At 40.6% G+C, this 12,497-nt stretch overlaps 1 protein-coding gene across 1 annotated transcript; it reads right to left on the reverse strand.

The window, feature by feature from the left end:
* Nucleotides 1-536: 536 nt before the first annotated feature.
* Nucleotides 537-10,083, reverse strand: LOC141444483 (uncharacterized). Its single transcript, XM_074110034.1, has 4 exons — nt 9,977-10,083; nt 5,631-5,661; nt 3,098-3,133; nt 537-694 (listed from the first exon to the last, which is right to left on the reverse strand). The coding sequence occupies exons 1-4, from the start codon at nt 10,052-10,054 to the stop codon at nt 537-539; spliced, it is 303 nt and encodes a 100-aa protein (XP_073966135.1). The 5' UTR covers nt 10,055-10,083.
* Nucleotides 10,084-12,497: the final 2,414 nt, after the last annotated feature.

The following is a 12,497-nucleotide window of genomic DNA, read 5'->3' on the forward strand; positions in this document are numbered from 1 at the left end:
GGGAGATGTCGGAAACTATTGAGAAGATAACGAAATCTGGTCTTTGGAATCATGGCTTCGATTTAGATTTAGTAAAAATGGCATTTTTTTTTGTTTTAACTCATAGATAACCGGGAATCGAATCTGGTCAAAATCTTTGTAAACTATGTCATAAATTCTGCACATTTTTTCGTTGTTATTGTTGATGGTGTGATTCATTAGTGAAAAGAAACAGATTTTACTAGCTTTTGTTTAACATGCAATTTATGTACGGGTCAAATCTTACTAGCAAAATTTGACGCATTCTCAGTAGTCGAATCGACTTAGGATTTGGCATACTTATATGTAAATCTGGTAATCTGTTAGTGACATCATAGTGGTCCGGCCACGATCGTCGTTGTTGACTGTACTTGCATAATCACCTAAACTACATTTCCATACCAAATTTCAACTCGATTCCATTAGCCGTTCCGTCCTGCGGAGATGATCCTGGCCGGACCTCAAGGATGTCACTACCTTTGGTTCCATCCTACGGAGACTCCTCAGGATGGAATTCCTCAACGGTTGACGGCAATTACTTGAAATTTGATACGGAAATGTAGCTTGGATGACAATGCAAGCACAATCAACAAAAAGGACAGAAAAAAATTGTTTTGAGCAATACAGTCATGTAACTTACCACTTGACAAGACTTTTGAAGCGGTGCCGGTTGGATCTGAAATATTAATTTGATCAAGTTAATAAAACCTCGGGATGTCATCAAATTATTCACAGAATACTCGTACTAGGTAGTGAAGCATTAGAGAAGCGGTGTGGCGCCATGACAATTCGATTGAATTGAATTCTCACCGTACTCTCATTCTGAGAGGAGGCCTGTGCCCAGCCGTGGGATGATATAGGCTGGGATGATAATGATAAATCATCATGCATTTCACGACTTCAGACCCTTATATAACAAACGGATGTAAGTATATAAAAAAAAACTTGCCGAAATGAGGCAAATTGCCTTAAAGTTGAACGATGTGCCCTATTTATGAACGAATTGACCCCCAAAAGATGAACTAATATATTGATAGTAATGCCCTGATCACACGTACCGAGTAGAGTGGCGAGAGAGTGTCCTCGGCCGAGTGCTCGTTCGTGTGTAGGTACTATGTGACGAGTACTCGGCCTAGTACTCGGCCGAGCAAAATGGCGAGCGAGCCACTCGGACCCTGACAAGTGGAAGTAGTATTTTAAACATGAAACTACCGTGAGACTCACTCATATTCTCGCGTTGCTCCGAAGACGAAGGGCTACGGATTAGCTCGAAACATGTCGAGCTAAACTCGATTTAAGACGTGAGTTATCCGGGTCAATATATTTAATAGTAGAAAGTAGTATTTTCCATATGATAAATGTTATAACTATATTATAGACAATGATTGGAATGTCATCCTGTACAAAATCATGTAAAATGCAAATTGAACAAATCAGCCTTTATTGTTCCATTTTGTTTAGAGGCTCCGACACGGGCCATCATTTTCGTGTAATATGTGGCCGGCCACTATTTGCGTCTTGCTTTAGTTCGCACACAAGAGCAAGATGCAAACAGTTGCCAGCCACACATTTCACGAAAATTATGGACGCGTAAAAAGCCTTTTTATTATAATCAATATTTTAATAACAATCATAATCATTTGGTTAATCTTAGCTATATCTTGCTTATGCTAGCATTTATAAATAAATATCAAATAAATATCATGGGACATTTGACACCAATTGACCTAGTCCCAAACTAAGCAAAGCTTTTACTGTGGATACTAGGCAACGGATAAACATACTTATATAGATAAATACATACTTAAATACATATAACGTGCTATTCACACAAATATCTGCCCCGGCCGGGATTCGAACCCAGGACCTCAAACTTCGTAGTCAGGTTCTCTAACCACTTAGCCATCCGGTCGTCTAAACCTATACTACTATTATTAACATACTATTATATTATACTATTATTAACAGCCTTTTATCACATACTAATCGACTAATGTGTATGAATAACTTTTCAAAACTTTGGTAAATTGCCAACTATCCCGCCTTGACATGCTATTGTTTTTAAAAGCTTAATATTATAATTACTGATAAGTCCGCTGTAATTATTAAGACGTATGTGCTTTTTATCACAAAAAAGAAATCATTAAAAAGTAATAGTGCTTTTTTTAAATAAAGTTTTCAGTAAACTTCAATAGTCAGATATTATACATCTATAATTATTTATATTAAACAGCTTATTCACATACATTGAGATCAAAGTTAGTTTCAATGAAGTTTAGCATCCCTCGTCTGCCTACTTGAGGTGCAGTTAATTTTTTTTTCACGTCAGTAATGGCCACCTCAGTTAGATCAACGGTAAACGGTTCTACGAAGTTTATTAAGTTATCTAATTTACTCGACTTGTTCCTTATAAACCTAAATCACATTCTTCCACAATACCCACAAAGTAACGGTTTCTCTTATTTGTTTTAAATTCGACAACTGTTACCGTCGTATTAAATAGTATAAGTGTCAGAGGGACCGCACGACACGAACTTCGAGTTTCGAGTTACGTAGTAGCCCTGCTGTCATGGTATTATATTTTTCACCTCGGCGAAGTGTTGCTGCATTATGAAAAAATATTCCCAACCGTCTAAAATGTGCCACGATTTAATTATTACGGTTTTTTAGGCCAAACGTTCAACTTCTGGGTGTTGTTCATCTTTTGGGTTCACTACTACTTATATGTAAATCTGGACAATACAATAATCTGGTAGTGACATCATAGCGGTCCGGCCACGATCGTCGTTGTTGACTGTACTTGCATAATCACCTAAACTACATTTCCATACCAAATTTCAAGTCGATTCCATTAGCCGATGAGGAGTTCCGTCCTGCGGAGACGATCCTGGCCGGACCTCAAGGATGTCACTACATTTGGTTCCATCCTACGGAGACTCCTCAGGATGGAACTCCTCAACGGTTGACGGCAATTACTTCAAATTTGGTACGGAAATGTAGTTTGGATGACAATGCAAGTACAATCAACAAAAAGTACAGAAAAAAAAAATGTTTTGAGCAATACAGTCATGTAACTTACCCATTTCTGCGGCTTGTCCAATCATGTTGGTTGGATCTGAAATATTAATTTGATCAAGTTAATAAAAACCTCGGGATGTCATCAAATTATTCACAGAATACTCGTACTAGGTAGTGAAGCATTAGACGTGGCGCCATAACAATTCGATTGAATTGAATTCTCACCGTACTCACATTCTGAGAGGAGGCCTGTGCCCAGCCGTGGGATGAATATAGGCTGGGATGATAATGATAAATCATCATCATCGTCATATTATTATTCTGTGTTATGTTATTTTCATGTGTTTTTATGTACAATAACATTACTGTAGAGGCCATGAAGTAAGGGATTGATGGACGAGTTCGGGGTAGACGGCCGAGTCGTAGACGAGGCCGGATAAAACGAGTCCAGCAATCCCTGGTCTGGCCGGGGCTTGTATAGGGCTTTTCTCAAACAATGTGAGGAAATACTTCATCCATCCATCCATCCATCCATCCATCCATCCATCCGTCCGTCCGTCCGTCCGTCTGTCCGTCCGTCCATCCGTCCATCCGTCTAACCATCCGTCCATCCGTCTAACCATCCGTCCATCCGTCTAACCATCCGTCCGTCCATCGCATCGCATCGCATTGCATCGCAGTATCGCAAATGCTCACAGAGTAGTGGTGGTTCGCTGTTCGTAATTTTTCCTTTGTCAGTTTAATGTTAGTAAGCAAATTTAAAAAGTTAGAGCAGCGGACAATTATAGATTTTCATACATACTTCATGGCCTAGGCCAAGAAGTTATGTAGGGAGGTGGTAGGAAGCCATAAATGAGAAACTTCATGTCTCCATTTCGTGACATTAACGCATAAATTTCCGAGCATGTTTGAGAAAAGAGTTTTACAATACAATACAAAACAATAAATTCTGACCGGGTTCAGTGGCGTAGCTAGGTGGATAAGGGCCCCGGTGCATAGGGGAAGAATTGGGCCCTCACCCCCCCCTTTCCACGTACATAGCTTGAACTTATAGGAATAAGAATAGGATACAAATTAACGCACGTTAAAAGAGCACCTGGCGATATACCTGCAGGGCTACTACGAAAACCAAAACTCGTAGTTTGTATCGTACCGTCCCTCTCTCTCTCGTATTAAATAGTATTAGTGCCAGAGGGACCGCACGACACGAACTTCGAGTTTCGTAGTAGCCCTGGTACGCAGTGAGCGAAATAAGGACCAAATTGGCGGGGAGCAGTGGGGGACGCGGGAGGGGGCGTAGGAGGCTTGTTAGTTGACAGATGCGCGAACGTATCCCCTCCACTAGCCACTCAGAGCTGTTTTTACGTGCGTTGACTTCTACAGTGAGTTTTTTTTTTTATTCGCCCATAAACATCTGCAACACCAGGGGTATTGCAGATGCGTTGCCAACCTAGAGGGCTAAGATGGAATACCTCAAGTGCCAGTAATTTCACCGGCTGTCTTACTCTCCACGCCGAAACACAACAGCAAGATGGTGGTAGCAACTTATATTCCTTATTTTTTTTCTTTTATGGTCCTCTCTTTTCAAAGCTTAGGTTAGAGGGCCCCCTGAGCTCCGGGGCCCTGGTGCACTGCACTGCCTGGCCCTACGATAGCTACGCCACTGACCGGGTTGCCAAACTTGGCATTGATCACTTTTTTACAATGTGGTCTAATTCCAAAACCATTTCGAGACATTTTGTAAAAAAATACTGATTGATCGTGAGTATATTTGCAAAATAACATTTAACCTTTGTTTGACTTTCATCGTAAATAAACGTTATATAACTAATCCGCCTAATTCTGAATCTTTAAGAATCTTTAAGATCTTTTTTTAAGGAAACAGATATCCTAACCCTGCCGTCGCTTTATGTTTTTGAAATAATCATGTATGTTAGGAAGAACATATGTGATTTTCCCACTAACGTCGATAAGCCAAAGGCTACTAGAAACACAGGGAAGCTTAAAGTTCCATCTTACAGACTGGCTAAAACCAAAAAGTCTTTTCTGGGAAATTGCATACGTTTTTATAATAAAATTCCAAAAAATATTATAAATGAAACGGATACAAAATTCAGATCTATTGTCAAGAAGACATTAATATCAAAGGCGTATTATAAAGTTAATGATTATATCATGGACAGGGATATTTGGAAATAATTCCGATCCGCATTAGCGATCCCTTCAAATAGCGAACCTACTGTGTTAAAAATAAAGTTGTGTTTAATACTTGTGATGTATACATATCATTTAATAATATTGTAAATCTGTTTTAAAAAAAATTATATATACCTCGTTGAGTTTCTTGCCGGATTCTTCTCAGCAGAGGTTTTTCCGAACCGGTGGTAGATTTTTTTTGACATTCATAACTGCTTGTTATAGCCTAAATTGAATGAAGATATTTTGACTTTGACTTTGACTTTGACTTTGGACTAAAATTTGGACCTTGATAAAATTGTACAGCATTCTCGGACCCTACTTAAAACTAATTGCCGGCCCTAGTGCAGGGCTTTTTGTTATGTAAATTTTAACCCAAAAGATAAAAAAAAACTCACCAATGTTTGCCTGGCAGGCAGCCAAGCCGACCTGAAATTGACAGCCATACTTTAAATGTTATAAATATAAACCATAATATAAATGGTAATTTCTCCACTAATTGGAAAATCGTTTTCCTTGGCTTTTTTTAGGAAAAACGTGTTGAGATAAATGTCAAAAAATGTTTTTGTGTTTAAAAACTACCATATTTTTAAACTTGTCTAATATTATACCAAAAATAAAACTACCTATTTAATTACAATTTTTCAAACACCCCAAAAAACAGTCCTCTGACGTCCCCAACCCAGACTTTGATAAGTATCAGGTAATATTAGCCATGTGCTACAATTTACCAAGATTTTATTAACATTTTAATCAAACAAGGTCCCAAGAGTACAAAAACAGTAGGTACCCTGTTGCCTGCATATGATTAATATAAAAATAATTTAGATTGACATTTGTGCATACATTTATATATTTCTACACAACACTAGCTGCAAATCCATTTTTACTGTTCAATTCATTATAATTTGAAGAGAAAGTTGGCAGGGGACTGTTCCAATTAGTGGTTAAATACCCAAATGCGAAAGTGTGTATGTTTGTCAGTCCTTCCCGTCGACACGGAGCGACGGATCAACGTGATTTTTGGCTTAAAGATAGTTTATGGGCCACATGGAGAGTGACCTAGGCTACTTTTTATTCCGAAAAAATGCACAATTTCCGAGGGAACAGCGCACAATAACCCAGTTCCACGCGGCCGAAGTCGCGGGCAATAGCTATTAGCTAGTACAAACATTCTTTTTATTAATATACTAACCAATAATATACTAAATAATACCTATTAGTTGTTTATCGCGGGTTCCTGGGGGGAGCCTCACCCCTACAGGACGCGTCCCCAGGTGGCGGATGGGGGAACGCCCATCTCCAGCCGTGAAAATGGTGGGAGAGGGGTAGAAGTGAAATAAAATAGCTTCCGCGGACCAACAGGCCGGAGAAGGTCACTTCGTTATCAAACCCCTGTTCTTGAGCAGCCCTGACATATCCGGGGTTAAGGTCAGAACAGTGCTGTGAGTGTGGGCTGGCACTCACAGAAGGGGTGGGGGCGGATGAACCCAAATGGGTCAACGGCGGCGCCCACATCTTGAGAAGATGAAGGCCTTGGCGTCAGGTGGCAACCGGCCGTAAAACACAGCCAAAACATCATCTCCTTGTACGAATAATGACAGCACAACCATATAATAGATATATAAAGGCTAGGGCGTCCCCCTTAAGCGACGTTGGTGTTTCGAATGCGAATATGGCGACTGAAGATAAATGTGATTCGAATGCTAGAGCGTACCCCCGAGGCGACGGTGACAAGAACCACCGTTCGCAGCCAGCACTTAGTAATAAGCTTAGATTAGGGACATGGAATTTGGGAACCATGACTGGACGCAGTGCGGAGCTAAGTCAAATACTACATAATAGAAATATAAATATATGTTGTATTCAGGAGACTAAATGGAAAGGGTCTAAGTCTCGGGAAATTGGCCACGGATTTCAACTAGTTTACCACGGGGTAGATACGAAACGTAATGGGGTAGGTATAATCCTGGATCAAAATTTGAAACACAGAATCGTGGGCGTCGAGAGGAAGAGTGACCGATTAATCGCAATCAAACTGGCAATGGACGACCAACCGATCCTGAACATAGTTTCGGCGTACGCACCACAAGTCGGGTGCCCGGCGCTGGAGAAGGAAGCTTTCTGGGAGGATTTCGATGAAGAATGCATACACATCCGCGCAGATTTGAATGGACATGTGGGAGCCAGTAACGAAGCATTTCCAAACACTCACGGTGGTTACGGTCTTGGAAGAAGAAATCGGGAAGGGCTGGATATTCTAAATTTCGCCTCAAGATACAATTTTAAAATAGTAAATACACAATTTAGGAAAAAAGAGGAACATCTCATTACATATAAGAGCGCAAAGTCAGAAACACAAATAGATTATATCATTACAAATATCTCCTGGTTCAAGAACTATTAAGACTGCAAGGTCATACCGGGGGAGGCCATTACGTCCCAACACAGGCTACTAGTCGCAGTTGTGAACCTTCCTAAACCTATTAGAATACGCAGAGATAACACAGAGCGAATAAAATGGAAAGTACTTCATGGTGACAAAGGCATCCAATTCATAAACATAATCAAATCATACCTAACAGAAGATCTGGGCAGAGATAAAACGACGGACAAGATGTGGCAAGACTTTGAAGATGTATGTCATAAACAAGCAAGACTAACTCTCGGTGTCTCGAAAGGAGAGCCTCCCACCGCCAAAGATCCAACTTGGTGGAACGATGCGATTAAACAAATCATCAAGGCAAAAAGAGAAGCTTTTAAGTTATGGCAGAAATCGAAACTGGAAGACGACCGCGCAGAATATAAAACACTCAAAGTACTGGCCAAATCATCCGTGGCACAAGCAAGAGCAATATCGAGACAAGACTTCTATGATAGATTGGAAAATGCCACTAACGAAAATCAAGTATTCAAGGTCGCTAAACAGCGTTATAGAGCTAGGTTAGACACGAAGTTTAACAAATACATTAAAGATAGTCACGGGAAATTACTTACCTCCAATGACGCGATTAATTATAGGTGGAAGGAGTATTATGAGCAACTGTTGAATGAGTGGTTCCCGAGTGAAAATCAGATTACATTACCATCTATTGCAGGGCCGCTTGAATGCATACATCCAATGGAAATTAAACTAGCAATAAGGAAAATGGAACATAACAAAGCCCTTGGTCCGGATAACGTACCGGTCGACATCTGGAAACTCTTGGGGGAAGACGCCTTACCCTGGTTGACATCATTTTTTAATAAAATAGCTTTTGAAGGGAAAATACCAGCGTCGTGGGCCTAAGCTATTTATGTCCTTTGTTTAAGAATGTTGGTTGATGCAACAATTACAGGTATAAAACTTATGTCACACACCCTCAAATTATGGGAAAGGAGTAATTGGCGCCGGCTAACTGCATTAACAAAACCCACGGCGAACCAGTTCGGGTTTACTACCGGGAGGTCAACAATAGAGGCTATACAAACAATCAGAATACTCATGGAAAAGCAGGGTTAATAAAGAAAACCTCTACCTGTGTTTTTATTCGACTCTATCGAAGAAAGGCGTTTGACAAAGTCCCGAGAGAGCTGGTTTGGCAAGCGTTACGCGCACAAGAGATCCCAGAGGCATACATCACTCTAATTCAAGATATGTACGATGACGTCAGCACGCAGATAAAGAGCCCAGCAGGGATTAGCGACCCGTTCTATGTCCGTGTAGGAGTACACCAAGGTTCAACAATAAGTCCACTACTTTTTAACCTTACTATGGACTATATCACGAAGAACATACAAGCGGAAATCCCATGGTGCATGTTGTATGCGGATGACATCGTGCTTGTTGCAAAAAAGGCATCAGAGCTACAAAATACTTTCAACACATGGCTGAGGGAGCTTAAACGGCACGGCCTGCGAGTTAGTCGTATCAAAACTGAATTCATGGAATGTGACTTTGGGGGCTCTGAGGAAATAGGATGTGACATACTTATTGACTCCACAGCACTACCCAAGGTCTCCCGTTTTAAATATCTGGGATCCATGCTTACGACAGATATACGCACATAGAAGAAGACGTGAATCATCGAGTAAACACAGCCTGGCTGAAATGGCGATCCCTATCTGGCGTCCTCTGCGATAACAAAATGCCAATAAAAACTAAAGGCAAAATTTACAAAACTGCTGTCAGACCCGCAATGGCTTATGGAGCAGAGTGTTGGACCACCCTCAAAAAGCACGAACGAAAGTTGCACACAGCAGAAATGAAAATGTTGCGCTGGGCGGGCGGCGTGACCCGTTTAGATAAAGTCCGCAACGAGTACGTCAGGGGATCATTTAAAGTGGCCCAGTCGCAGAGAAACTTAAAGAAAGTCGACTTCGCTGGTACGGCCACATAAAAAGAAGAGATGAGAGCTACTCCGTTAAGATAGCGCTAAACATCCCTACTAAACCCCGTGGTAAAGGAAGACCGCCGTCTACATGGTGGACTAATGTTGAGAGGGACCTGAAAGCCCTGAATATCTCACCAACGACAACCCAGGACAGAGCGTCCTGGCGCCGACGTACAAGGAGCCCGACCCCAGTTGAAATGGGAGGGGGGCAAGAAGAAGAAGAGTTGTTTGTCGCGGGTGCAAACCCGGGCCCGCACCTTTGTTATCCGAAATTTTCTGATCAATTATGGAGCAGAAAAGTCCTGCTTTGTGCTGGGTATTTAGAGCGGTTATGATTACATTAAAGCATAGTTGGAAGAAAATGATATTACCAGAAGGGCCACGATGAAGATGAGCAGCAGTTTCATGTTGTCTGGTTCCTGGACGCCAAGTAAATTAATGCTGTTCATAATGCACCCACCCGTTTTTATACACGAAGATGTCCTCGATTGAGCACTTGTGTAAATTTTGAGTAATTATTTATTTCGGTAAAATAGGCCAAGTGCGATTCGGAATAGCGCCCTGAGGGTCCGTAAAGTCGTGCGGAATAAAAAACGAATTTTGAAAATTTGTGAACCCCTTATACTATTGTCATTTCGAAGTTTATAATCTCAAAAACCACCGAACGATAATTAAACATAACAAAGAATCACCGCAACGAAACTCGCTTTCACATGATACAATATTTTTTTACCCAGGAAACCACCTTATTTAATTTGTTAATTCGTATAAAACATAAATAACACAGTTAATCTTTATTGTCTGTCTATCTTTCTATTTATATTACCTTTTGTGGTGGTGGTGAGGTGATATGGGTTTGTGTAATTTGTGTGTGTTCTTACAGTGTCGAGGTGGAGCATGGTCGCATATTTTGCATAAACTTAACTATCATAAGGTCGCGGGTGAGCAAGGAAATTCTTTTAGTTCATTGATATGGACCTCCGCAAAGTAACGCCTGATTCAATAAATTAGGTATTACCTATTGAAAAAGAAAAATTAAAAAAATAATAATATAAGTAAGTATAATATTATATTTGAAACTGCCAATGACACAGGGCTGGTGCATTTCTCGCCCAAAGTATTGGGATCACAATCCAGCGCGATAATGCAGCCAGTAGGTATTATTAGGGTGACTTTCAAAAATCCTTATTTTTTTTTGCAATTTTATGTCTTTGTTTTGTATAATTTGAATTTTACAGCGCATTGGTGTTTAACTGTAATGCTGTAATTGTTGACAAATAAATAAGTAAATAAATTATGGTCTCTTCCGTAGGGACAAGACTTGGGTGAATTGTATTTATAATAAATACTTAGGTTATTTTACCATAGCTTTTACTTTTATTGTTCCATCAGCATAATGCGTTTGCTTAAATAAATTTCCTACTGAATACTAAATATTAAACTTGTCTTTTTTGCGTCGCAAAAATTTCGTACGAATATAGGTATAATTTATTTTCACATTGCATTAATATTGAGACAATAGAGTATTTAATCAGGTGCTATACTAAATAATAACTGGTTGATTTTAATGACTATGACGTCAATCGGGGCCGACTCTTTTACATAAAGTACCTACAGTAAAACGGGGGTTACTTTAAAATGCAGGGGCTACTTTTGATAGGGAAATAATAAGTGCAGCGACTAAAGTTTTATTTAGCATCCTCCAAGGAACATATGTTTTTGTATGTAAGCAACGGGTTAATAGAACAGCTTCTATTAAAATAATATGCCATCATTACAATTACCAGCAAATATTGCAAAATCGAACGACAATTTACAAACAACAAATAATATAACTCGGCTACCGATAAATATATTATCTTCAAAATTGATGATTTGGCGACTAATATTGTAAGTCAGCTACCTACTTTATTTGTTTTTGAGCTTCAGTATCTGTCTACTAATTTAATCAAAATCAACCCCCAATAAAGAGCATCGTAAATAATGACTATGCAACTAAATTAATAATTCGTCTCCTTTTTTTAATGAAAATTAGCAACACACCTTTTACTCCGCTCCGCTCCGCTGTCTCCGCTTTACTCCACTGTATCCACTCCGCTACCTCCGCTCCGCTCCGCTGTCTCCGCTTTACTCCACTGTACCCACTCCGCTACCTCCGCTCCGCTGCCTCCACTCCGTTGTCTCCGCTCCGCTCCACTGCCTCCGCTTTACTCCACTGCCTCCGTTCCGCTCTGCTACATCCGCTCCGCTGCCTCCGCTCCGCTCCGTTGCCTCCGTTCCGCTCCGTGTTCCGCTCTGCTCCGTTGCCTCCGCTCCGTTCCTCCGCGCCGCGCCATTTTATGTTCACGTCACGCACGACGCCGTATATCTCCACGACGCGGCACCGTACCGCGTCGGGCGCCTTGCCGTTTTACGTTCACGACGCCGTATAACGTGCACCGCGCGGCACGTGACGCGTCGGGAGCCGCGCCGTTTTACGTTGACGACGCCGCAACCTGTACCCTTAGTGTAAGTTTTCGGTTACAAAATACGTCTCGATCGCGTTCGCGTTAAAATCTCAATTTGTATGCAAACGTGAACAGCGCCTCTAGCGGAACGACAGCGGTGATTCCATACAAATTGCGATTTTAACGCGAACGCGATCGAGACGTATTTTGTAAACGAAAACTTACACTAAGGGCACTGGACATGTGGCCGGGCACTTAGTCGCTAATTTTTTAAATTCTAACGTATAAAATAGTGGATATTATATAAAATTAGACCTACCTACCACTGATAATTATTAAATTTGATATTTATGGTTGCTTCAGTCATAATTTCCGTATACTAATGTATAAAAATAGAGGTGACAATATTAAATTAGAGTGTGTTAAAATTGTTTTCTAGGTGCAA

This window comes from Choristoneura fumiferana, chromosome 30 (assembly GCF_025370935.1).
Source record: "Choristoneura fumiferana chromosome 30, NRCan_CFum_1, whole genome shotgun sequence".
NCBI classification, from domain to species: Eukaryota; Metazoa; Arthropoda; class Insecta; order Lepidoptera; family Tortricidae; genus Choristoneura; species Choristoneura fumiferana.

What these genes read in the sequence shown, in the direction of transcription:
- LOC141444483 (XM_074110034.1), bottom strand. Translation starts at nt 10,054, where the DNA reads ATGAACAGCATTAATTTACTTGGCGTCCAGGAACCAGACAACATGAAA. An exon ending in TGCCTGCCAGGCAAACATTG is followed by an intron (nt 3,134 to 5,630) that starts GTGAGTTTTTTT and finishes TTAATATTTCAG; the next exon opens with ATCCAACCAACATGATTGGA. An exon ending in TGGACAAGCCGCAGAAATGG is followed by an intron (nt 695 to 3,097) that starts GTAAGTTACATG and finishes TTAATATTTCAG; the next exon opens with ATCCAACCGGCACCGCTTCA.